We start from the raw sequence: 25,780 nt of genomic DNA, 5'->3' as shown, positions 1-25,780 counted from the left end.
ATAGAGCTGCGCTTAAATGTTGCATTAGGGAGTAGTATTGTAATCGTCGGTGAATTTTTTTCAATGGCCAGTTGTACAAAAATTTAACAAAGGGGCACAGTTGCATAGCGACATTTGAATGTCTGTGGCTCAAAACTCTTCAATAGTGGCAGCAGTGAAACTTGCTTCTCTGGGAGTCTTTGGTTCGATAAACTTCTTTTGCGGTATAGCATTGCCTGTACAAGGTCACCCGGCTCAATTTACAAGGTTGCCCAGCGGTAATGCTGCTCAGTGGCACCAGTTCTTACACTGTTATGTCATCTGACATGAAAAGGCATGCCATCTGAGATGTGATGGCAGCTGTGAGCCTTTCATGTGCAAAGCTTGAATGCACAGTTGGCCAGATGCACAAATTAAAAACGGTAATTAGCAAAATCGTGAGCACAGGACGGGGCTCACCCAAAACACAGAAGGGGTTAAAGGGCACTGAAGTTTCAGCGCACGAATGCCTTTGCATTCCACCGCAGCGGAGTGTCATTGTTGCAACAGGGAATGCAATCCGTGTCTTCATGCTTAGCTGTAGAGCTGCATGTCCACACAGCAATTGTGACAGCACACATGTCCTGGCATCAGTCTACAACTTAATGTAAACATCTCATTACAGCACAATGATTTCACCGAATGGAATTTTGACTGGTACAAGGCTCTTCCCATCAACGTCCCATGAAGTCGGTAAAAGCTGCTGTAGGTATCCCACAGGTGAACCAAAGTAAAACCTACTTCCAGAAATACAGCGCATAGCCAGCATTGTAAAGGAGTGTTCCGTCTCATCTCATAATCACAAAACAAGTCATTTATTTATTTAATTTTTTTCCTGGAGAGGGAAAACGAGGCACATCCTTATCTCACAAAAAATAAAAAAAATTATAGTGAGGCTAATAAAAGAATGTAAAAGAAAAGCCTTGCCTGTGCCACCAAGGTATAACAGGCTATCCTTATCTCGCAGTCAAAGACAATGGCATCGTATAACATTTTATTAAAAAATTTCTCGCACTCTTTTGTGCAAAACACTGATGTCAGACATAAGATCAGCTGCAACTCAGCTGCACAGCAGAAAAGACGTACAGGGAGCACAGCAAATGCAAAACCAGACACATCAGGGACAAATATCTGTCGATTTACTCAGCGCCATCATGAATCCAAAGAAATAAATTCTGTCTGTGAAGCTCAAGTGTCACTTTTAAAAAATCCAGTTCAGCTGCATTCTTCAATTATCACAATCAACCATATGGTTGACCTTAAATGATACGTTCAGAAATACAGTTTGCATTTCCCTTGCAGATCACATCTGATGCACTGATCACGTGGCTCCAGAGAAGCCATCAAGCTCGTCATGATGTTTTAGACCAATCTGGCCTACAACGTTGTATGCTACATGCAAGCTAGGAAAGGCCATGCACAAGCAACTTGAGAACCTCTGCTTTAGAGATTCTGCCTCAACACACGGAATATAATTATGTAATTGTAATAAATCACAAGACAAAATGCTGGCCATAACAGTCGAGCAAAAGTTGAACAGGTAACTTGAGCAACTCTTTTGGCAGCATTCAACTGCATACAGCATTTAGTTGCGTTAACCCCACTGTGTGGGCACAAATAAACAATGAACAACCAACTTGCACAAATAGTCAACACATTAAAAAAAAATAATGTGAGTACCCACCAATTGAAAATTAACATTTCTCACAAAGTAAATATCTATGTTTACCTAGAAAAGAGTCAGAAATGAGTTGGAAGAAAAGAGGAACTAACATGCTAGTACACAATAGCCATTAGCCATCAGACAGCATGTTCAGATAACATATTGAGCAGCCAGGCCAGTCCCAGAGGTTGTAGGTCAGAGCACAGGTACACAAGAGAAGAGTGTGTAGCCCTTGCTAAACAGCCTGCGAAGCTGAGCTCAGCTGTAATTTGAGCCTTGCATGTCCACATTCTGCAAGACTCTTCAAGTGAAAGGTGGCCAAATGCAAAGTTACTTTGCTATGTGTGGAGTCATTTAAATCACCCAGAGCACCAGTTGCTTTTACTGACTCCCAACAACTCATTAAAGGAAAAGTAAATTTCACCGATTGCTACTGATATAAAATTTGCTGTAGTGGAGCAATGCAAACATTTAATCCAAACAAATCATGCACCCGGACAAGAAAAGAAGTAGGAAAATCTTGCTGGCCAGAGCTCCAATGTCTACTCAGCTTGAAACCTACACACAACGGTGCCCATTTTTAATGCAGCAAAACTTTGCAGGAATGTATTCAGAAAACAAACAAGCTTTACAATATTGAAATTGTGGTTGTGGCTGGGAAAACCACATGTGGTACTCACAACACTGCAAAGAGTTCGAAAGGCTGGTTGGGTCCAAAAGCAATGTCTGTTGCCATCCAGTCACTGTAATGGTTCAGGGGACCACGAGGCTTGAGGAGGACAATGAGGAACACACCCAACCCGTTATTACACACACAACCCAAAAACACATGGCGGGCTGCACAAGCAGGCCCCCTGGCCTCCCCGATCCAAAGCAGCCAGAAGTGGAGCCACATAACATCGTCACAGTGCGGGCAGGTGCAACCGCTCCAGCTATAGCCGGCCGATAGCGCGCATATGCGATTTCTCGTGCGTCCTGCAGTTGTCGGAGCGGGCAAAGCGCTTGCCACAGAAGCTGCACTTGAATGGAAGCTGGCCCGTGTGGCTCAGGTGGTGGCGCTTCAGGTGGCTGCTCTGGGTGAAGGACCGCGGGCACATGCGGCACTTGTATGGACGCTCGGCGTCGTGGTTCCGCAGGCGCATTCGCCACTGCGCTTCTCTGCTGCCACTGTTGAGGTCAGCAGTGCCGTCTGCAAGTGCCCCAGCGCTGACTTCATCTGGGTAGCACTGCGAAGTGTAGTCGGACATCCTCTGTCTATGCCATGGATCAATTTGGTGGCCACTTGCAGCTTCAGTGACTGGTGCCGACCACTGAACATTGGACCCACAACCTGCAAGGAGTCAGAGGTCGCTGGAGAAATGTGCCACGGAGAGAGCAACCCTAGCTGACGCGATAATGACAAGAATTATTCAGTCGAGGCTTTTAGGATGCGTCACACTTGGCACAGCCAAAGTATCTGCACATTATGGAGGCATGGAGGGCAGTTTGGCTCCAAACAATAGGATTACCCAATCGTCCATCAAAAAGAATTTTTGACCATGCACTGTTTCAAATACTGATCAGCGGTTATTCATGTGAGCAGTGTGCCGAGTGCTGCTCGTTTTAATTAAGTGCTTGATATCCTGGACAGATGTGTTTTCTACTCAAGCCAGAAATGAGCAAAGGTAGGCCAGGTGCCATCTTTGTCAAAAGTTCCAGGCCACTGTATGCAAGACTCCAGACAACTCTGGGACATGCAAGGACAGTCACATGACACCTAGAAACCTTTAGCACTCTACAGGTTTAGGAACAGCCTTATCCTTGCCGTCAACAGCTCTAAAACACTGGGAGTACCAGGTAGACTTCAACTTGCAGTCATGCATCCAATGGAATGGGAACTATCAAGAAGGATGCGACGCCACACGCTTAAGGTGCTTGTCATTAAGAACCGCTTGTAATTGACCGCACTCTTTTCAGCCACACCCTGAGGCGAGTTTCTGGCATAACGATTGTAAGTGTAAGAAATGGAAGTTCAATCAACTAAAAGAAGAAAAATAAGCCTCCAACCCTAGAAAAAGAGTTCAAGTGTGAATACTTTGACTTAAGGACTTCTAACATGCTGATTCTGTCATGGTGCCCAAACAAAAGCATACATGGTGCAGACGGGGCAGCAAATTGGAAGTACAGCTGACGCCACTAAAATTTCACTTCACAGAGAAGCTTTTTTAGCCAGTTTATTCAATTTCCTCAAGAAATTCAACCCAATGCAAGATGACACACACACAAAGCCAAACTCACAATGAAAATTGGCGAAGAAGTGATGATCAAGCACTACATACACTGGTTGTCGATTTTTCCACCTTGCTATTTTGGTATCATTACCTCTTAATACCAAGAGCGCTGTGAATCCTAGCCTCTAGCGCAAACAGAACATGGCTGCCCATTACACTTACATGTCTCTCCTGACTGCTGCTGAGACTTGACATAGCGAAATTAGCAAACAAACAAATGTTCAGATCAGCATTTTACCTTGTGACACATGTAAAGCCCAATGTCCAAAGCACGTAGCTCAAGGATTATTGTACAAATATGCGTATATTATCCAGCAGCAAACTCAAGGATGCACTTATATGTTAGATAGAATGATTTGAAGTTTGACATGATGGGCAAAGTTGGGCTCATAAAAATAGAACCAGAGCCTCTCAAAACTAATGCAGCATATAAATGCACTCCAATGCCACTTGCATGAACTCCAGCATCAAGGAAGAAACATTGCCCATTCTACTTCGAGTGTTGAGATTCCACAATATCCTCTTGCACATTCAGAACATGAGAAAGTTATGCGATTAACATACAGGTGTAAATATAACACCGTGTAAATATAAAACCTGCCTAGTAGAACTTGTTCTCCATCTAGTTGGTTTGTACATAAAGCGATAACGGCAGTGTTAACATGGCAGACACATCCTGTGACCTTTCTTGGGTCTATTGCGTGAACACTACTGCTATTGCTTTAAGTACAAAATCTGCAGCTAGAAATCCTAGTGCACTATGATGGTTGGGCAGAACAATACACAAGTTGTACTTTCTGCATTGAGAAAGGGAGCTATTCTCTTGCATGTCAAAGTCTTGGCAAAGTTCCTTGACAAAACTAAAGTGAAACTTCCATGACCTTTTAATGACAGAGAGTTGAGCAAGTAGGAATTCATGGTTTGTAAGGTTAGGCACCAGGTTATGTTAAGTGCCACGGTGTGACCTTTCAGTTGATGGCTGGTGTTTGTGTTGTTTTTGCCCCTCCTGTTCCTTTGTCTTCTACATATCATCTTACAGAACATCAACAAATTTTACTTGAATGAAGAGTTCAGTTGAATGACATTCATTTTTTTAATTTCTTGCGGGCACTACATTTAACACTATGAAAGAAAGTTTCAGCCAAACTCAATATGAGGCAGCTTTCAGTATAACAAGCTCTTCTGCGACATGGCAGTAGCTGTACGAAGTCATCATAATTACCAAAAATTACCAAAAGTTTATGAAAACCAATATTGAATTTTGTCTCTTCCTGCTAGATGTCACTGAACAGTGAACAAATTAGTACTTCAAGAAAACCATGAACAAATTAATTGAGAAAAGGACATTCAAAAGCAAACAGAAGAACGAGAAATCACATTAACAACTGAATCGAACAATGTTCATATTCATTTAGAGAAAGCAGCAAGCCCGTTAAGAAATCTCAAGTAAACCCCACTATCTTTTTAACCTAACTATACTAAAATTATCTCTCTCTCTCTCCCTTTTTCTGGTAGCCACACAGCACATTTCAAAGGCACACCTTGTGTGGGGAATGCAGGAGTTACTAGTAAAACTGTCTACGAGCCTATGTGCATAGTTGTTGGTTAGTCCATTTCTCGTGGTCTAACTTGTGAGCACACAGTAAACGGCGTTTATTGATGGCTAAGCACTGAGTCCCAGACAACAGATCTCTCACTTCAAACAATGAATTACCACACAAAGGGAAGGTCTGGCAAACTCGTTGTATGGCAAGTGTTGGTTTTTTAATGTTCATGCAGTCGCAAGGGCAGAAATGAAGTGAAAAGCACCACCTTCTTGTTTCTAAAAACATACTGCTTACCATTTCATTGCTCTCTTTTTTATACACTCTGTAGACAACAAAATGATTCTGCTGCATTAAGTCCATTCTATGTATAGTAGAGCTGGTACATACTTCCAATTTAATACAGGAACCTTGTCGCACACAGCAACTTACCACAAAAGCAGCTGGCATTATGATGCAGTATAGCGACATGAAAGACACACTTTTGTAGTACTACTAATACATGACATTGCACCCCCCCCCCCCCCCCACCTCCTCTGTGAACATCTTCTGGAGATTCAATTCTACATGTCTCCTTATACGTCCATGCATTCAGAAGAGTATAGTGGCACGCATTTCTCGCAAAAGACACAAGTGACAAGAGGGCCATTAAAGCTATCCAGTAATCCTAGAGCAAATGAGGCATTCACGTGACCACAAAGCAGTGCCAGACCAAGCTTTCTTCATTTATACCACATACCGATTCTTCACATTTCACTTTTGCGAGGCAAGCGTGACAATTGAGGTAGTCGCATGCTTTTAAATCTTATTTTATCACCTCCACTGTCCTTTTCAACATGGTTGCTGGTTCTTTTTTACCTGGCCTCCGGGTGCGAAAAGGGAGATGGTGCTTACAATTTTACAGAAGTCAAACACAAAAAAAGTGCATGGGCTGACGTCTCAGTGCACACCAAGCAACTGTGAATAATACAGATTGTTCAAGATTCTCCTTCTACTGTGTCTCTCACAATCTTTCTTATGTCAAGCTTCAAAAAGTAAATTTGCCATTTCTTCCTCACCTCAGTTGCAACCAACAAAGCTCTTTTGATACACTAACGCTTGCAGCATTTCGAAAAATTATTCAAGTTATGCTTACTACCACAAATATCATAATGGAGATACAATTGATAACTTTGCTATTTTCATATACATTTCTGCAATCACATTACCGGTAATGAGGCAACATAAAACCACAAGTGATATGCTTACAATTCTAAATAAACCAATGTATAGCTCACAAAAGACATCAAAATAGAACACAAATACTTTGTGATTATGCGGCCACTGGCAGTCAATGTTGCCCTCAAGAAATAGAGCAATTTAAAAGCACAACAAAATGAAAACTCATCTTCCTAAAAGAGCTGAAAAGTCAGAAAATTTCTTACTGTGCATATCATACAATATAAAATATACTTCTTTTGCATTGTTATTCTATACAGTGAAATATCAGCATCTTTATCATATGCACATATAGTCTCTCTCTAAATAAGCAATTGTTTTACAAACATTATTCTATAGCTTTCAAATAATGAAGCTGAAATGCAACTACATGTTAGCGGTTGTTTCTATTCAACTAACTGGGCAGTAAACTGATGATCATGTATAACAATACAACATAAAACAAGCAGCATAAATATAAATACGTACAAGTACAACACAGTAGACCAACCACATGCTTGTACCACGATGTGGCCTTGCGGGCCATTGATAATAAAAAATGTTATTTTAAGGCAAGCAAGACCTTATCAAGGTATGACATAAAAGTGCTTCAACCCACTGCAATATTAAAATGCAAATACAATGGGACCATATTGATACATTTCTCGCTGTTGCATTTTCCCAGGTGCTATGTGGCATATTCGCAGTCCTGACCTAAATCACTTTTATCCTATTTGATTCCCACTTGATTCACCACCAATCTGTAATGTTCCCGCTTATGTCGCATTTAAATGTGACAGTTACAAAAATTTAGCAGTGCAGAGGCAAACTTGCTCTCACATTGCTACGAAGACAATATCGCTGCTAAGCCTGTCAAGCCCCGCCTGTGGCCCGACCCTGACATTACGGAAATATGTGATCGTCGGTCAAAATAAGAGTGTGTCGGTGTAGTTGTAGTTTTTACCAGTTCTCTTTTGCCACACTACAGCCACGTGATGCGGAGAAGTATATTAAGAGTGGAATGAGGCCACTGTCAGGGAACGTAGCAGGTATTCCTAAATTATACACCTGCACGCGCCATCTCCAATCACAGTACGAGTGCAGAGCCAGCTAATAACTGTACTGGCAGCCATTTGGAGCTGTTTCTAACATTGCTGCGGTGATTTGGAGCCTTCATCACTGTTCAGTTTTCCTGTCTGTTAAACTTTTTTCAGCACTCCCTTGAAGAATGTATCAACGGAGTTCTACTGTATGTGCAATGACTTTTCTTTTCTTCCGCAGAATGTCCGAAATGTCCACAAGAATAGCTGATGGTTTCCAAAGGTTCTGTTTCACTACGCACATCTATGCTACACACATGTAGTTTCTGTCAAGGGCATCAAACTAAAGTAAAGAAAAAAAAAACAGACAGAGTGAGTGGTTACTAAAAATGTGACAGAAACAACTGTAGACAGCACTAAGCACCATAAGAGAAGATAAAAAACACTGCTAATTGGTTGTACATATCTTTCAACAGCTATCTTGACTGTACCAGCAATGATGGTGAACCGTCAGAGCCAAATGCATAGCACAGCTTAATGACATCTATCATCACTAAACACGATGCAGGTCTCGTTATTCACGACTACCAGCATACAGTGGTATAGGAACATCAGCGGCGATAATGCCTGCAGAGGTGGCATTTGTAATCATTACCACCTCACACAAACAGAGCCCTTCACCTTGATAACTTCAATGGTGTTTTTTTAAATACTCAGCTAAGATCATACAAGAAAAAACAAAACTGTGGATAAGAGTCAAAAGATTATGCTCATACAGAATCAAATACATGCAAGACATCCAGATTGCTCTGGTAAAACGAAATGATGACAAGCGACGCAAATGCACCACTGCAGACGCAAATGCACCACTGCAACAACCAGCAGATATTAGAGGCTCATGAAATTGGTTCACCATGGGCCTGTGCACTTTAAAACCCAGATATAGTACAACATTGTTTCTCATAGCAGAAACAATGTAACTGCAGACTTCGTGGCAATAGAGGGTTCAGTAAAGAATCCTTCTGGCTAGCAGCTGAGTCAAAGTCACAGAAAAGTTTTGAACAGCAGCATAGTGAACACTTGGCAGTTGTGCAGAATATTTTACGTGATGACACTAAAGATGTCGCAAGGGAAAGCAACTGAGCACTCTCCTCTACCGGATGAAGAATTGGTAAGCTCGGGAATGTTTACTTGCAGAAGTAAACAGACACATTCACAACATCACTGATTTAGACTGTTACTGTTACCTATTATACCTATTAGATGGCGACGTAGAGGTTCCTGATAACTCTGAATCCAACATCTCCCACACTAATGTGAAGCTAAAGATTGGATTGGCAGAATGAGAGAGAAGACCATTATGTACATCTGCTAAAGCTAACAAGAATTGCCACAATTTAACTTTAGACAATTCTACTCGCATGATGGCAAGAGACCCTGAAATGCTGAGAAATCAAATACAGTAATTTCAAAGAATTCTGTGAGAGCCCTAGAAAATAGCCTGCCAGGTGATACTGGCACAATGAACAGGTACACGCAGGATGCGAGGAAGTCCATAACGCAGGTAAAATGCCCAGGACTAAACAGTGGTGTGCTCCTGCACAGAGTGCCATTTTATTGCCCTCTGCACAGCTCATCATGCCAAGGCCAAGTACAGCTGGTGCTAAACAGAATAGGAATATGGCACCTGTTACCACCGTTCCCTTTGAGGACCCCATAAATAGAGGGTTAGCACACCCACGGCATCAGTTTTCCTTTCTTATAGTCGCAGGAACACATCAAAGACAAATATGAATACAGTATGTTTTGAGCATTGCACGAATGGTTCCTACAAGTGAAATTACCTGCAGTGATATTTTAACCGTGCCGTGGATGAGCCTTACTCGATTACATTTTTTTTTCTTTGCCAAGGATGAGTATGGTTCATTCACGTGTTTGGACACTCCTTTTAATTGCTGGTAATGGGCCGGGCTTGTCCAATTAATTTTGACATTCCGGCAAATTCCCTCTTTGGCTGCTAGTGGGCTTACAAACTTCATTCGTCAATGTTCGTCCAGCAGATATGTTAAAATCGGCAGCTACCAGTCCCATGTTGCTGCATCTGTCGCGGAAGTGCGGCTTTCATTTGATTGAGTTGTCAAGCTCCGAAGATTATTTGCTTCTGCATGAAAGCATTGACATTGATGGCAGTGTTCTCAGTGCTATATACACTTTGAGCGGACTCTGATGTCACTGACTGTGATGATAGTTTTGGTATGGCACGACAGTGGACGAAGTTACGTGGATAGAGGCTTCTGCCAGCGCCTCATCGCTTTACATTTGCACATTCTCAAACAAAATTTGTGAATTTACTACTCCCCCATCTCACATATACTTCAAATCTGCAAAAAAATTGCTATCCAGCTGCATAGTAAAAAAAAATGTCATATTCCTGACACTTTCGGAGATTTTTTTGCAAGCACTTAAAGGCTTTAAAATAACAAAGAAGTGTTCTTTTTTCCAAGTGGGCCGAACATGTTGCTCGTTCTATTCTAGGCTCTCACCAGACATTTTTGCTACAAAAGCTATGTGACATACACACGTAGCACGTTTTTCACTGGAGCTCAGCATACAATGCTGAGTTCCAGTGAAACGGGCAATCTGTGATGATATCTGCTGTAGTGGCTCTTTGGCTACGACACTGCGGTGCCGAGCCTGAAGGCCATGCAGAAGCGCTCACGTGCCTTGCATTTTGTGCATGTTAAGAAGCCCTAGGAAGTTAAAATTATCCTTAGCCCTCTACAAGGATGTCTCTCATAATCGACTGCACAGTTTCAATATGTTAAAAACCACAATTTTTAAAATCTGTGATGAACCTTCTTTTTTTTTTCTGCCACATAAGTTGCTACAGCAACATTTACATCATGCTCAAGCAGGCACCATTGAAGGCTCAAGATGAAGGGCCATACACAGGCTACCACACTTAATAAAGGAATAAATATACAAAACATCCCCGTTGCTGTCCTTGTGTGTTACCGCGATAATAGCACATAGAATTTTTTAGGAAATGTGAGAGTGTGAAGAGGCAAAGATGACTGCTGGGCTTTCTTAAACGCCACTCTAACAAGAACTTTATGCTGCGGTAGGTCGCTCAGTGTGCGGTGACTAAGAAACGTGAAGTTTTGGGCAGTGCCACCGCCGGCCATGCCTCTGGCACGGCCAATGCGCAGATCTGCCAGGCAAGGATGTCCTCTCTCCCTCACAAAACGGGGCTGTACAGCGTCAGATCCAGCTTTTCCAGCTCTGTTCAGACTCGCAGCAGCTGCACACGGAAGAAACATATGCGGTCACACAACAACGCCAACTGTGACCCGACCGAAGGAAATACTTGGGGAGATCTGTGCGAGTTTTAGCAGCTGGACACGACAGGCACTGAATAGTTACCAAGCACCGCTCAACTTGTTTTATCTAGCTGTTGGTTTAGAACTGCTTCGTATACCATGGCACACCGGCAGTATGACGGCACTGCAGTCCTTCAGTAACGAAGGAGCTCCCCTTCGTTACTGAATTTACAGGCAGTGAAGAACAGAATTTACAGAAGAATTTACAGACAGCCCAGCTGTCACCTCTCGCTGCACCGGTGTGAGTAAGGCAGTCGTGAACCCTCAACGACATGACAGAAGTTAAGGGGAGATGCTCCTCAGAGACTCTCTTTCGTCAATAATAAAGCTAACTGGATGAAATTTATGCACAATATAGAGTTTATTATATTATATACTTCAAATATGGTTTTAATTTCTCGATATCCTGTCTGCTGATCATTACGTACCCCCTGGAAGTGGGAAAAGTTGTATCTCTCGTGCAAGATTTTGGCTTTTATACCAGGTTCAAGAGAGTTTTATGAAATAATCTATGCAATGGACTCTTCTTAAATGAAACCTCAAGACCAGAGAAATAAGTTCCTTTTATTGTGAGTTCCATTTACCGAATGATTGATCTCAAGGGCATGCATAATGCCCTTTTGAAGAGGACAGACACTTTAATGCCGACAGCATTAATTTCTGGGGTTTTAGATGCCAAAACCACGATCTAATTATGTGGATAACGTATAGCCATAGCCGATAACGTGTGTAGCAGATCTGTTTAAAAGCTTCTTCTTACAAAGTTTCTACTTGCGCGCAGCCACCGACTGAAGCTAGCAGCACAAAGCAACTAGTCTTGAAGTCATCGACAACTTCGATAGACCTTCGTCTGCAGCGTTGAGTGCATTACGCAGGTGTTTCTGTGCCGCCATTGGAAAGGTAAAGAAAAACTCACAGGTCCCTGATAATGCAACACAAAGAATCCACAGCAAGCCAAGATCATGGTAGAGCCACACTAACCACGACACTAAAGAAAGCTAGCAAGGGCGCCTTGCTGTTGCCTTGGCAGAAACGCAGAAAGTTGGCGAGAGATCTCAAAAAGGAAAAGTGCAAGCAGTGATGGCTGTCGCAATTCCATTTATATTGGCTGTAGGCTTCATTTTTGGTAAGAATTTTAATACCATTTTCCCGAAGTTGGAAAAAATGTAATTCCATATAACAAATTCTTTTTTTTTTTTTCATTGCCTGCAACACCGACCAACCAAAAGGCTGCTGTTCTGTTTAAGCAGAAATTCCATTTTTCTTATTTTAATTAACTGAAAGCCTACTGTATTAGATATTATATACAAATATTTGCAAATAAGCTCAGAAATTACGTTATTTCAGCTTTATTATTTATACAAAATTATTATCCGCTATAGTAATCGAGAAAAATTTAGGACCAGTTTTCTGTGATTTTCTGTTGAAACACAGTATGGCGATAGAACTGACCATCTCCGCAAAAGTACGTTAAGCAAAGCTTGCTTTGGGGCAGAGCAACCAAATCTTGCTGTTAAGAGGCTAAGCCGCATTTTAATGCGATAGCATTAAGGGCCCCGTATTGTAGAGAATCCAGCGTCCTCCAAATATTGGAGTTTGCCCCAAATACAGCGAAACGACAGCTTATTGCTTGTCAGCCTCTCATATTTGGGGAGCATAGCCTTCGCCTAAGCACTGGTGAAGAGTGGGAGAATGAGCTGGTGCTGTCTCAGCCAGGGCTGTGGTGCTCCCTTGTTGTTACACCAGGAAAGCTCACCATACGGGCAAACCTTGTGGTTGTGAGGCTCATCGGTAGAGCGTCAAAAAGAAATCCCCTACAGCTACATGCCTCGATGAAAATCATTTTCTTGCAGTCTCCTGGTTAGAAAATGTCTTGATTTTATTACACATAAAGATAGACTGCTAACACATTACTTTGCAATCAAAATAAAAAAAAATATTTGTTAGATTATTTTGAAAAAAAAAAAAATTTTAATTTTTCGACGTGCATCTCCCTTTAGAGGGGCATGACGTGGTCAACCAACACAAATGAGTTTTGCATTGCAATGAACAGTATAGAAGCATGTTCACCAAATTCAGACATTTCAGAGCTCTGTGGATTATAATCAATATAAAATTGGCTGCTCAAAAATGCAAGCTGGAAGCTTCTGCCACCGGTAGACAACGCCATGTTGGTATACAGCCTGTAATGACAAGAGTCACAATGGGCAATGTCTTAGATTAAATTTTAGGTAGTAGAAAGTCAAGTTTGAAGTTACGTGAGTGCAGGAATCATTATTCATACACAGATCACGTTTTCTTTCCTATTGGTGCACAGCATACAAAAAACATGGCCGGGCAAACAGTTCTGTGAAAAAAATACCGTGTCATGGCCCCTTTAAGCCATACTAGCAGCTATTCAGTGTTCCTAAAGCATAGCTGCTGAAAACTGCACAAATCTCCTCAGCTTTTCTTTTTTTTCCTCTCTCTCTTTCTCTCTCTCTCTCTCTCTCTCTCTTATTTTTCGAAGTCTCGAAGCACCAGTAAATGATCACGCATGCCCCCTCCCTCTTTGCAATGTCTTTGGGCTTTTACAGTGGCAATAAACGAAATGAACAGATACGATTGGCAAAGACACAAAAACTAGAAGTGCAAGGGGCAAGTGGTTTGGAGGCGTGACCAAAAAAAAAAAAAATAATAATGAGCGCAATCAACAGGTGCGGCAAGACAAGAAAGAAGAACTGAACACTTCTTTTAAAACATGCAGGCACAAGGGGCACCGGTGACCCAGGTCTTAAGCGGGCGGTGTCTCCTCAGTGTGCACATGCATGTGTCGAGCCAACCCGCTGCTCTGGGTGAAGCGCATGGGGCAGCGGGTGCAGCGGTAGGGGCGCTCGGTCGAGTGGCACCGCAGGTGTCCCGTCAGGTGGCTGCGGATGCGAAAGGAGCGGCCGCACAGGGTGCACGGAAAGGGCTTCTCCCCGGTGTGGGTGCGCAGGTGGCGCTTGAGGTCCACCTTCCAGTTGAAGGCTTTCGGACAGACGGGGCAAGGGAAGGGCCGCTCGCCCGTGTGCGTCCGCTCGTGATGTGCGAGGTAGCTGGCGTTGCTCGACACGTAGCCACAGTAGCGGCACACCAGCCGAGGCCCTGACCCACTGCCGGCATCCTTGCTTCTGGAACCTGGAGAGACAGACGAGGGCGGCTGCAGCAATGGCCGACTTTCCAAGAACTGCGTGCAAGACCACACTGTCAGGCATGCTGGGGAAAATTGTTAACTCACCAGTGGCTATGCATCAACAAATGCTTGCAAGAACAAAAAGTAATAGGGTCTCTCGATTGCACACAAAGGGAAAGGAACTCCCTCATGCAATAAGTTCAGAGTTACTGTAAAGAAAAGAGTTCTAGATGTGTGATACTAGATATATGTGGGTGAGGGAAAACTAGATTATTAAGATTGCCTTCCGTGTGATTACAGTACCAGGTCGTTAAATAGAAGAACCAGTTTTCAAATATGGTGTTCCTAATGGCCAGATTAAAAATGAGAAGCCTCAACCTAAACTTTGTAAATACAGCCGAACCCACTTACAACAATATTCAAGTGCCACGAAAATTTGGTTGTTATAACCGATAATTGCTATAAACCGGGTTGCATGAAAAAAATCAAAATAGGGAGATGGCAGAGTTGATGTGAGAAAACTAATGGTGGGGAGGCCCTTCCCACCACCTTCCTCCATCCGGCTGCTGATTGTGTTCACTCGTTTAACTGCTTCCTTGGCGCTTCGATCACGTGTAACAAGCGGCGGCTGTCGGCGTTAAAGAATGGCACTGCTATAACAACTGCAAAGAGGTGTCACGGGTGGCAAGCGATATGCGAGCACCACCGAGGCGCATTGCTTTAGTGGCCCCAAAATGGGCCTTTTAATTAAAGATTGCAAGAGGGCTGCCGCAGCAGCCTGTCAGCTTGAGAAATCCCGAAGAAACACTGAAGAGAGATCGCCACAAGCATCTTGCCACCTACTTCTCACTGGCTTGCACGAGAAAAGCCTAGGCGCCTATGTCTGTCAGCCTTGCATGCTTTATACGAAGCTCGCCAACATCCTTCTCCAAGGCATCCAGCTGCTCCACGTAGTGCAGCGGAAGGGTGCTCGCGAAAACGAAGCCCCGGAGGGACTGAATCATCTGCCAGGCCTCCTGTGAGGACAACGTTGAGGCAGTCTGCCCTACCACGTCATCGCTACCGCCGTCGTCGCCGTTATCTGATGCAAGCACATTCACGACGATCGCCTCATTGGTTAGAAGCACTTAGTTTCCAAATCTATAGTCGTGCGCTTTCTTTTCACTGGCAATGTTGTGTGTTGCCGACGATCAGCGGGCGGATCAGCAATCTTTCGTTTCGGCAGTGAGTCAAGCAAGGCTGAGAAACCACGTGGCCAGGAACGATTCTGACGCAACCAACAAAGATGAATGCGCACGATTAAGCTGTTTGCAGAACTGCACTGAATGAGTAGCCAGCAAACAACATGCAAGCAGCACAGTTGGCGTTGTCCATTTGTGTTTTGGAGGGTGGAGCGACGCAGAACTACGGGCGCAGCCCATTCGTGTTCGGAGGAGTGGAAGGGTGACGGGAGAGAAGCACGTGGAGAAGGCTGGAAAGTGAGTGTGTGGCGGCTGTTGGAGCAGCAGGTCATCATGCAGCGGCTCGAATTTCTCGTTTTCTCTTTTCAAGGATTTTTCATTTCACTACCTTTTGGCACGGACACTCAGCAGCCAGACTTCATCGTTATAACTGATAATGCAGCATCGGGGCATTGTAGTACGCAGGTTATTTCAGCATGGAAAACATGCAAAAGTTGACAGTGCAGCAACTTCTCATTGTTATAATCTATATATTGTTCAAACCGGTATCATAATAAGTGGGTTCGACTGTAACGAGAAAACATCTATTTCTTCCTCTATAGCTGGAAAGTGCTGTTATGCATTGCATGACCTTGGTGTACAGTCAGTTATCAAATAGGATCTAACAAACTAGCACATTGGAAGACCAGCAAAGAAGCCCCCCCAATCTAATGGCATTTTTCACTGGTCAATCTGGAGCAGAATTTTTTGCTCCAGCGCGGCAAAGCCAGATTTCACTGGTCGACCTGGAGCGGGTTCGCACTTTCCACTGGTCATTTCGGATCAACTCACTCCATGCCGGATCGTCCTCACTTGTTCCGCTGCCGTGGCACAGATTCGGGCGGAAATAGGATGGCAAGCATACGTCACTTGCGCTCGACGTCGGACGGCAATTTCGGTGGCCATGGAAATGCACAGAGCGGAAGTCGGTTTGTGTGACGTGTGCGCACAGACTTCCGGTACGATCCACCGCAAACATTTTCACTGTCCACTGGCAGATTCGGATTGCTGAAATGCAAGCACTCGCTCCAGATCGACCAGTGAGAAATGCCATAAGCTGCAAATTTCAAGCTGACAAAAGGTAACCAATACTCATCAGTAAGTAAATCAAAATATGTCATTCACTACTAGGAAACAAGCACAGCAAAGGAGGTGGGAAACATCTGTCCCAAAAATCAACAGACATTTTTTGACTCTTGAGAACATAAAAGCACAGATCCAATGGATGCAAGGGAAACACAAACGAAGAAAATATGATCAAGAACAAGTGGTTGCCAAAAGAAAGTAGCAAGCACTGAAAAATACTGAAGGAATCAAAATTGCAAACTTCTTGCACATATAGTGACAAAACCACTCACAATCCAAATGTCAACTTGTGTAGACTAAAACATTGCAGTGACACTCAAAACATCAGCGTTTCATACACTAAATAAGAAAACATTTCATTTCTGCTCTGATGTGCAAATCTCTATCACTATGCACAGCTTAACAAGGAGCATAAAACAAGTTATTACACAAAGATGGTAACTTACAACCACACATAGAGTGATTATTCCAAAAGATTTAAAGGTTACCACATTATAAGAAATACGCATGAATAAGTAGAACCCTAAGCTATTTAGCAAACATAACATACAATCAGGCTGTCGTTAACCTGTGTTCCTCCCCTCCAATGAAATTCAAGACAACTCTCAGACAATGCTGGCATTGAAAGCCTGCACATCTTCAAATACGTAGTTTTGAAGATGCAAATCTAAACTCGGGAACAAACAGGACCGTGACACAGAGTTCCAGTACATGTGTCTTCGTTGCAAGGTTTTGCAGTTACGTTTTCTACAGTGTAACAGCACTGACTTGAGTTGGAACCTGAGCATGAAAAAGAATCCAGGGAATGTTCACCACAGTGTATTGAAATAGAGTTTCAGACAGTACAGGATCCCACTGTATACACAATGAAAACGTGTGTTGTGTTGCAACATTCAGCTACTTTGCCACTTCAAGCATGAAAATGTTCTCCTCGCTCCAAGTGTGGAATTATCCCACCAACTAGTCAGAAAAAAAGGGCATCAACTACCAAAGTGTATATGTGCTTACCCATTCTTATGGGAAGTTACTTGTACTTACTAATTGAATTGAAGAAATGATAAATTAATGGCAATGAAAGCGGATGAAAAAACAACTTGCCGCAGGTGGGGAACAATCCCACGTCTTCGCATTACGCATGCAATGCTCTAACCAATTAAGCTACCACGGCGCCTTTTCCCCATGCACTTTCATGGGTATTCATGTTTTTACTACTAGACCTAACCTTGGGAGTGTTAGCCAGCGCCACCACTCACAAACCGTGGCAGCAGATGTGGAACATCCTTTCTGCCGCAGGCGTCACGGGTACGTGATCTTTTTGGGTGAAGGCAACTGGTCAATAAACCCACACATGCTACCTGAAGGCATCAATGTTGCCGGATCTGAGACCCCCGTTATGTAATGAACGAGAGGAACGGGGGTTAACTGAGGGACCAGATTTAGTAGCAGTAGTAGATTTTAGTAGAGTAAGCACAGAAAGGATGTTCCACATCTGCCACCAAGGTTTGTGAGTGGTGGCGCTGGCTAACACTCCCAAAGTTAGTTCTAGCAGTAACAACATAAATACCCAAGAAAGTGCATGGGGAAACGGCGCCGTGGTAGCTCAATTGGTTAGAGCATCTCACACTTAATGCAAAGACGTGGGATCATCCCCCAATCTGCGGCAAGTTGTCTTTTCATCCACTTTCATTGCCATTAATTTTTCATTTCCTTAATTAAATTAGCAAGTACAAGTAATTTCCTCTATGTTGTCTTTGGTGTCTTTCTTTATTGGCTTCTTGTGATATGATTAATAAAAATCGGGCCCCTCGGTTAATCCACTCATAAAGCATTCTAAAGTGTAAAGTTACTTCAGGTTCCTTGAAACTACAAAGTTTCTTCCAGTAGAACCCTGATACAATAGGATAAGTGGTGGTTCTTATTGAATTTATATGTTTCCTAAGGCAAGATTGCTACCTGCCAGGTTGACTAATTCTACTATTATTACGGCAAAATTTAGACTTGTTGGAATCTACGTGCTTTACATGCCCACGTGGCCTACGTCGCTCTGTTTAGAGCTGCTGCTCAACAAGGTGTACCAACACGTCCAAATGAACACGCTGTTCGTGATAGTGTCGATGACGCCAGGTCCAGCATTCTTTACCTGTTTCTCGACCTTCCTACTTGCTCGTGTCATCCTTTTACATGCGCGGAGTGCAAGGTGGAGTTTCTACAGGTTCAAAAGTATGGGTAAGTACTTAAATATAATGACAATACGTTTGCATGCTTCCTACCTATTCCATGCTTTCAATAAGCTCATAGACAATGATCAAAGGTGTTTAACGTGCACTTGCCAGGAGAAGCTTCACACTTCCACACTGGCCTAGATTTAATGAGCACTGCTACATTTTCAGTAGTGAACCTACGCGGGAAAGCCCCGTGCACATGCAGATTTTTCAGAAGAGGCCAATGAACAAAACACTTTGTGGATGTGGCGTTCAGGCTGGATCTTCAGCCACAAGTTTAAAGAGGCAAGAGCTTTAAGCATAAAATGCTTCTTCAGGCAACTGCGAGAACATTCTGAGGAGGCTTTCGCAAACCAACCAAAGCCACTTGGAAAGCCATACGATGCCCAACAAAAGTCAGAGGAGGCGCAATGAATGTCCATTAGCAACAAACACAAGTCAGCCATTCAACAAGAGACAACATAAAAGAAAAGCTTTCTGCTCAAAAATAAAAACTATAGGTTTGATGCATAGGTGGTAACCTGTGTTTGGCAAAGGTTTCTTTGATGTTGACACAAATGCTACGCAAATATAAGCCTAATGAGAACTAATAGGATTCTTAGTTTATGAACCGACCAATCACGGCTTCTGGATGAAAATGGGAAACCATATTGGTTGATTTAAGTAGAATGGCACAACAGCTGTTGGGAGGCCCTAATAGTGTGGCAGCATGATGAAGTGCTTTAGTAGAAGTGAGTTTACAAAGATACTATCAACTCATTGTGCCACAAGTGTTGGCACAGCTATAGGAAAAGCTCTGCAGTTAAACATATAAGTGTAGTTTCATGTTCAAAGACTTGGCTTAGATTTAAACTCACTGGAGCTTAAAAGTCACACTGAAAGAACATAAAGTGTGTATATATTATATGACTAATTAAACAGTTCTGAAGGCATCCGTCATATGAAAATAGGAGAGGTGGGCTAATATCAACTTTGTCGAATATGAGCCGAGTACGAATAGTGAGTATCGAATACCGAATAGTAAAATGCAGACGTGTATTTACAGCAGGAATATTTATTTCGGTATAGTTAGCTACCATGCATGCTTGTGCTGATGAGTGAAAAAAAGACAGCTAACTGTCAGTGACAATTAGTATTACCTTGAAACACAAAGGTCACTAATGGCTTTCAAAAAACTGCACGAATAGCCTCTCAACATTTTTAGAGCGTGGTTGTGAACAAGCTTTCCAGAATGCTGTCTCAATGCTGTCAACAGTGGAATAGGCCACCAGGCAGGACATTTGATTAAAAAAGTGGAATGTAAAATGAAATGGCTCATTACAAAATATGGACCCTGGATTTATTTTATATATTTCCTCAATTAAAAAGAAAAATTGATTCCAACGGGCATTAAAATTTTTTATTCCATTTCATCTCGCCCAAATTATGACCGGAAATTGGTCTCAACAATTATAAATGTTTGGCATTTAAAGTTACACTTATCATGAAATAAATTTGGCAACGCGAAATCAATCTTGTTTTCTTTTTCTCATGCTCACCTAGGCCCTAACTGGATTAAAACTTTTGGTAAGAGCAGAACCTTGCAATTCTTACTTGCATTTCGTAACTAATTAAGTCCAATGAATGCAACGTCCATCAAGTTCACGCGGTGTACTAAAACCTAAACCACCCTCACTAAAACTTGGCGTATGTTTATGCTGTTTATCAAAAGCATCTCTGAACAATAGCACTTTGCACCGCTTCGCAGCGTGCAAATGTACAAATTCCATGCGACATTGTTTAGCATCCTATGTGTAAATTTGCCTGTGTGCCCAAGCCACAAGGGCAGCGGGTCAAGCTGGTCATGTGCCGTATGCAAATTCCGAGTGGGGGATAAGAGTGACATAAACGCTTTGGAAAACATCCAAGGGCGAACTAGTATGGGTGACGAGGACGCGCTCTCTAGGTACAGTTAAACAAAGACGATAACACCAGGTGAGCAACTGTGATTGCAAGGCCAGAGATTCCTAACCCAGTACGAAAAGTGACAACTGTAACGTGGGTGGACCCATGGACCCACGTGAAAACAAACTGCAGCCCAAGTTTTACACTGCGCTCAACTCGGGAAAAGTTCGGCAACTACACAAAACCCACAGAGGCCCGCAATGAGCCTAACAGTCGAGGACGGACACGAGCGAAAGCAAATAGTATCATGCTGGTGACACAGTAAGCCGAGGAGGAGGAAGTAGGCGTTCACACTTATCGCTGTTTCTCCCTGTCACTTCGTCGCAATTTGTTTAACTGCACCCACAGCCACCGGCTAGTGACGGTTCTCGCAGAACAGACACTTCGTGGGGTGCGGACTCATCACACACAGGTAGCACATGAGACTCCAAAGGCGAAGACGGAAACAATCGACGGAAACGAGGGTCACTTCCGAGAAGCAGCCGCTGCTACACAAAGCAGTGCCGATGCTGCGAAAGCAAAGCGGTTTTGCACAAAAGCACAGCACAAGTTAGCCATGTCAACAATCGCAACACTGCACATGCTTTGCTTATGCGCAGAACGCGCTATCACGGCGACGGAGGCATCACAAACAAGTTTACTTCCGCATTTCCTACATCGCGCAAGTGGAGAGACTTCGCGACCTAACAGCCGCCATCACGGCGATGCACGGTGATGTCGATAGCGGTTGGCACCGCTTGACGTTAGCGCGCACTGCTGAGCTCGGTGCGCTGCTGGACGGCGTATGTCTCGATGTTTCATAACAGCTTCATACAGCTTTTACGAGGCGCATGTACTAATTAAAAGGAAACCAGAGAAATTGGTGAAGAGTTGACTGCAAGTAATTCTGAACTATTTGCCATACTGCAACGTTTTTGTCGAGTGAAAGTAAACTATTACGAAATGTCCATGGCTTCGGCTATCGAGCGCTCTATCATCACAAAAGTAAGTGCTTAAATGCGCTTAAAAAATGCACTCAATTTGGGCGACGATTCCCGAATACAGAGCCCAACAAATTTGGCGGCTTAGCGGCAAACATTAACGTATCTGTTAGTTATACTAATGCTTAGAAAAGAAGCAAAAACAGCAAAACATGTGTACGTCAACGTTTGCCAAATCACTGCCGATTCGGCAAGACGCCAGCCGAACGATTTCAATAAACTTCTTTCAGAAAAACCCCTTCTGACAACCTAGCACGATCAATTGACGGGAAGAACCGAACCAAACACGACTCTCAAAGCAGAAAGAGACTTCTTGCGTGTGGGGGAAAATGTGCCTACGTCATCTTACAAGTAGTACCTAATAACTCAGATCGGGCATCATTATTACCCGACAAACGATTAAAATCGAACCAATGCGCGATCAGCGTCAACTGCCCGGTGTGTCCGGCGCGCAGCGCGCGCGGGCGGCTGGCCAGCTGGTTGCCATAGCAATGACGCACCTCGACGTCAACACCACGCCACCAGCTCTCGACCAATGAGATTAGCCCAGGATGCGAGGCACACCTCCGCCGCAGGATACTTTTCTTTTTGTTTGTTGGTGGTTCCGCCGACCCTGCGGCAGAGAGAAATTCCTGCGGCGTTTCGCGACCGCCAAACTGCTGTTGCAGCTGCTGCTGCTCTGAAAAAGAAAGAAGCTGCGCTACCACTCGCTACGGCTTTTACGTGGGTAAGGACGATTTTAACGCGCCGTTAGTGCTCAGTGGGCAGCACAGAAAGCCGACGACGAGCGACACCCGCACGGTGTTGTGCGAGGAGGCGCCCCCTCAAGCCCGCGCGCGTATTACGTCTGTGGGAAACACCCAAACAAATGTGACGCCTCCGCGGATGAGGAGGAGAGGCGCATCTGCGGCGGGCTCTCGTGACTTGGGCGATGTCGGCGGCAGAGCTGTCGAACGATCGCTGTCGGCTGGATGCGTAACTACGCTGCTTCCTCCTGCGCATCAAATCGAATCTGCAAAGGCGTTCCTCGACTACGATCTCGCAGACATTTGCGAAGGAGAGCGGTTGCAGTGTAACCAAAATCGACGTTTTCTTTAAGCAGTAGAGCACCGCTTGAGTTGTGTTGTGCGCGGAGACTGCGGAAGCGAAGACAGAGGAGCGTATCTTGCGGGTTTTCATTGTTCGCGCGGACGTCGTGAGTGCGACGTTGGGCTGCACTTGAATCGAGCGCCATGAATTTGTCATTTTCCGGTTGCGGTTTCCTGGGCATCTACCACATTGGAGTGGCCAGCGCGTTTCGGGAGTACGCACCGCAGATATGCCTCAACAAGATCGCCGGAGCATCGGCTGGATCTCTTGCCGCTGCAGCCCTCGCATGCGAAGTTCCGTTGGGTAAGTGCACTGCTCCCCGTTCCGTTTTCATCTATTATGTATATGCATGTTTTTCATCCTCCGTCGTACTGCGCCAGGTGGTTCTTGTAGACTACAGTCGATGAAGCTAACCTTTGCGCGCGCCGCCGAAGCGTTCGCAGCTGACCTTGACCAACATGCGCGTACATGTATCTCCTGGTTCGCGAGTGCGTACCCTGTTTAGTAGACGCTTTGGAGCAAAAACGCGTGCGTTTAATTACTGCTCTTCTATTTGAAGCTGAATCCCATTATTCTCACGAAAACGTCAGAAAAAGAAGTATTCGAGTGGTAGATCACTTTGGCTCTCGGAAACATGTATAGTAGTACTGAAATAAGTGCGAATTAATGGGAATTACGGTTATGCGTATTAAAGGTAGACGTGATTCGGACAGCGTAAAATATTGAGAAAATCCGTGAATGTTCCTTTCTCGCTAACTTTTAGTGCGCGCGATAATTAGCTGTTCGGCTGCTTACTGTAATCGGTCTCCATTAAAGGTTGTCGCAATTATTATCAAATATTTACGCATCGTCCGAAACTAAATATCCTCAGGAGGAGTGAATTTGCTTCTACGGATAGAAGACAGAGCAATAAACGGGGCTTGTTGGTTGATTTCGTGTTGCCGTCTTGTTTCTTCGCGCATTGCTTTTAAATCAGCGCGTTCTTAAGTGTAATCGAATAGAAGGCACCTATTTTCTTCGCGTTAATTACATTCGGGATGGTTGAATTAATTACACTAACGAAGGTCATGCCTGTGCTGAAGGAAAGTGCAAAGCGCCTTCGCAGAAACCGTTGTGGGGCTTCAAAAAGAAAGAAAGACAGAAAGAGAAAAAAAGGGGGGAGGGGGTCGACCCTGATCGGCGATTTTGACTCTCGGCTGTGTCGGTAACATGTATGTACGACCGCTGCTTGATTACAATTCATTTTGCGAATCTGTCGCGTCATTGACAGACGCGCCGGTCCAAGGCTATGCTGTGTTGGAAGCAGTCCCGTGTCCTTTCTCTCCGCGTCTTGTGTTTCACGGTCGTTGTTTGTTAATGGAAAGCATGCAGTCCGCCGCTAAGTATAGTGGTGCGAGTCCCTAACACATGTGAAGAAGCATGTGCCAGCGCCAGCTCTTTTCGGTGCAACCTTAGTGCTGAATGAGAGCATCGACTGCGCATTTGCAGCGACGGTGCCTGTCAAATTCGTGTCACCACCTGGAGCACCAGCGTCGCTTCGCGTGCCTTCACAAATTTGTGCGATACTCCAGTAACCGTCGCTGCCTCGCCATGTGTGTGCGCGGTTCTCTGTTCTTTTTTTTTTTTTTTTTAAATTCAAGTTCGCAGTCGTCTGCAACGTAATCGCGAGGCCTCTCGACAGATGCGAGTCGCCTTGCGTGGATGCGTGGGATAATTTGAGCACAACACGTCTCTTGCAGTCGCGTCTAAAGAATACAAATAATGATAAAATAGGATATCAGAAGTGGGCGAACTTGGGTCGGGAGAGAAGTACTTGAGTCGGCATATAATTTTATTTCTTCTCTTATTGTGCTCGGAATAGTTGGCAATGCACAGTGTCACGTCAAAGTAGGTCAATTTCAAATATACACTGGCGAGCAGACGCCACACAGAAAGAAAGAAACGAAGAAAAGAAAGAAATGCAGCAGATTTGCGAACTTGCGGAATCGCAACCACTACTTGAGCTGTTGCAATAAGAATTTCAGTTGTTGGTAATTAAATTGCGTAGATTTAGATGTTGCCCTCATATTGCTCCGTTTGAAACATTGACCGCATATAACGATTTCGAGCACTTGTTGAGGAATTATTACAAAGACAGTACTTCATTCACGCACATTTTACTCCACCCGGACATTGGCCATCAGATTAGCGCGAAGGCCGCAGATAATAACCCACACACTTCGAATTATGCCTCCATATCACCCAATACACTCACCATATATACATAAACCAGGTGCCTCGTTTAGTTTACCGAGGACACAGGGAAAAGCTTACTATAACGCATTAAAAAAAAAGGCAAAAGAAAACGAGAGTGCAATAATAATTTTAACCCTCCTAATTAAGGCAGTAACGTTAGACGTTTGCGATCCATTGCACTTACAATTTCTATTGAACATAAAGGTTGCGTAACGCATAGTCATCTCGGAACATTGGGAATAGTTAATAACGGTTGCGTTTGCAAAACTTGTATTTTAATCCCAAGGCATTCAACTTCGCGCACAGGCTTCCCATAGTGGCCAGCCCCGTTTTTCTAAGTTTGATCTTGGTTTCACAACGCATTAATCTTAAAATTTCCCTTATTTTCACCGGATTCAGAGTTGGTGTCTTGCACAGTTGTTTTAGTACTCTGGGAAACATGGCGGATAACGGTGGCATGTGGTACCGTGGAACGCTTGAATAAGTAATTTGCCGCAAGGGGTGTATTATTGCCCTACACAGATTAAACATGTATCGTTCGCCACTCGCAACATGCTTCCTTACTTCAACGAAATATAAACGCTGTTCCCCGCATAGTTCACCGAGGAGAACCATTAAAAAGCAACTGTACATGCCTCGTATTACGCACAGAAAAGAAATGCAAGAATATGCGTATTCGGTAATTATTTTGAAAGCACGTAATTAACTTGCATGCGCCTGTCACATATAGAGGGGACG

At 43.8% G+C, this 25,780-nt stretch overlaps 2 protein-coding genes across 3 annotated transcripts in view; one reads left to right on the top strand and one right to left on the bottom strand.

Moving 5' to 3' along the window:
- Nucleotides 1-998: 998 nt before the first annotated feature.
- LOC126537749 (uncharacterized) lies at nucleotides 999-18,745 on the bottom strand. Its single transcript, XM_055074426.2, has 3 exons — nucleotides 18,713-18,745; nucleotides 13,892-14,320; nucleotides 999-3,018 (listed from the first exon to the last, which is right to left on the bottom strand). Exons 1-3 carry the CDS (start codon nucleotides 18,743-18,745, stop codon nucleotides 2,614-2,616), a joined length of 867 nt encoding a protein of 288 aa, XP_054930401.2. The 3' UTR covers nucleotides 999-2,613.
- Nucleotides 18,746-22,354: 3,609 nt separating this feature from the next.
- Nucleotides 22,355-25,780, top strand: part of LOC126537903 (uncharacterized) — a 66,446-nt gene continuing 63,020 nt past the window's right edge. For both annotated transcript variants that reach the window (XM_050185007.3, XM_055074525.1), the window contains exon 1: nucleotides 22,355-23,110. In XM_050185007.3, the coding sequence (XP_050040964.1) occupies nucleotides 22,951-23,110 (160 nt within the window). In that variant the 5' untranslated portion in view covers nucleotides 22,355-22,950. The remainder of the gene's footprint in view (nucleotides 23,111-25,780) is intronic.

This window comes from Dermacentor andersoni, chromosome 4, assembly GCF_023375885.2.
Source record: "Dermacentor andersoni chromosome 4, qqDerAnde1_hic_scaffold, whole genome shotgun sequence".
NCBI lineage: Eukaryota > Metazoa > Arthropoda > Arachnida > Ixodida > Ixodidae > Dermacentor > Dermacentor andersoni.
The sequence above is the reverse complement of the archived record's forward strand: the minus strand, read 5'-3'. Positions and strand labels throughout refer to the sequence as shown.

Bases quoted from the DNA above. Each gene is read 5' to 3' on its own strand.
- LOC126537749 (XM_055074426.2), bottom strand. From the start codon at position 18,745: ATGACACGAGCAAGTAGGAAGGTCGAGAAACAG. The intron at 14,321-18,712 runs GTAAAGAATGCT...TCTTGCACGCAG, and splicing joins GTAGGAAGGTCGAGAAACAG to TTCTTGGAAAGTCGGCCATT. The intron at 3,019-13,891 runs GCTTAAGACCTG...GACCTCTGACTC, and splicing joins ACACTGAGGAGACACCGCCC to CTTGCAGGTTGTGGGTCCAA.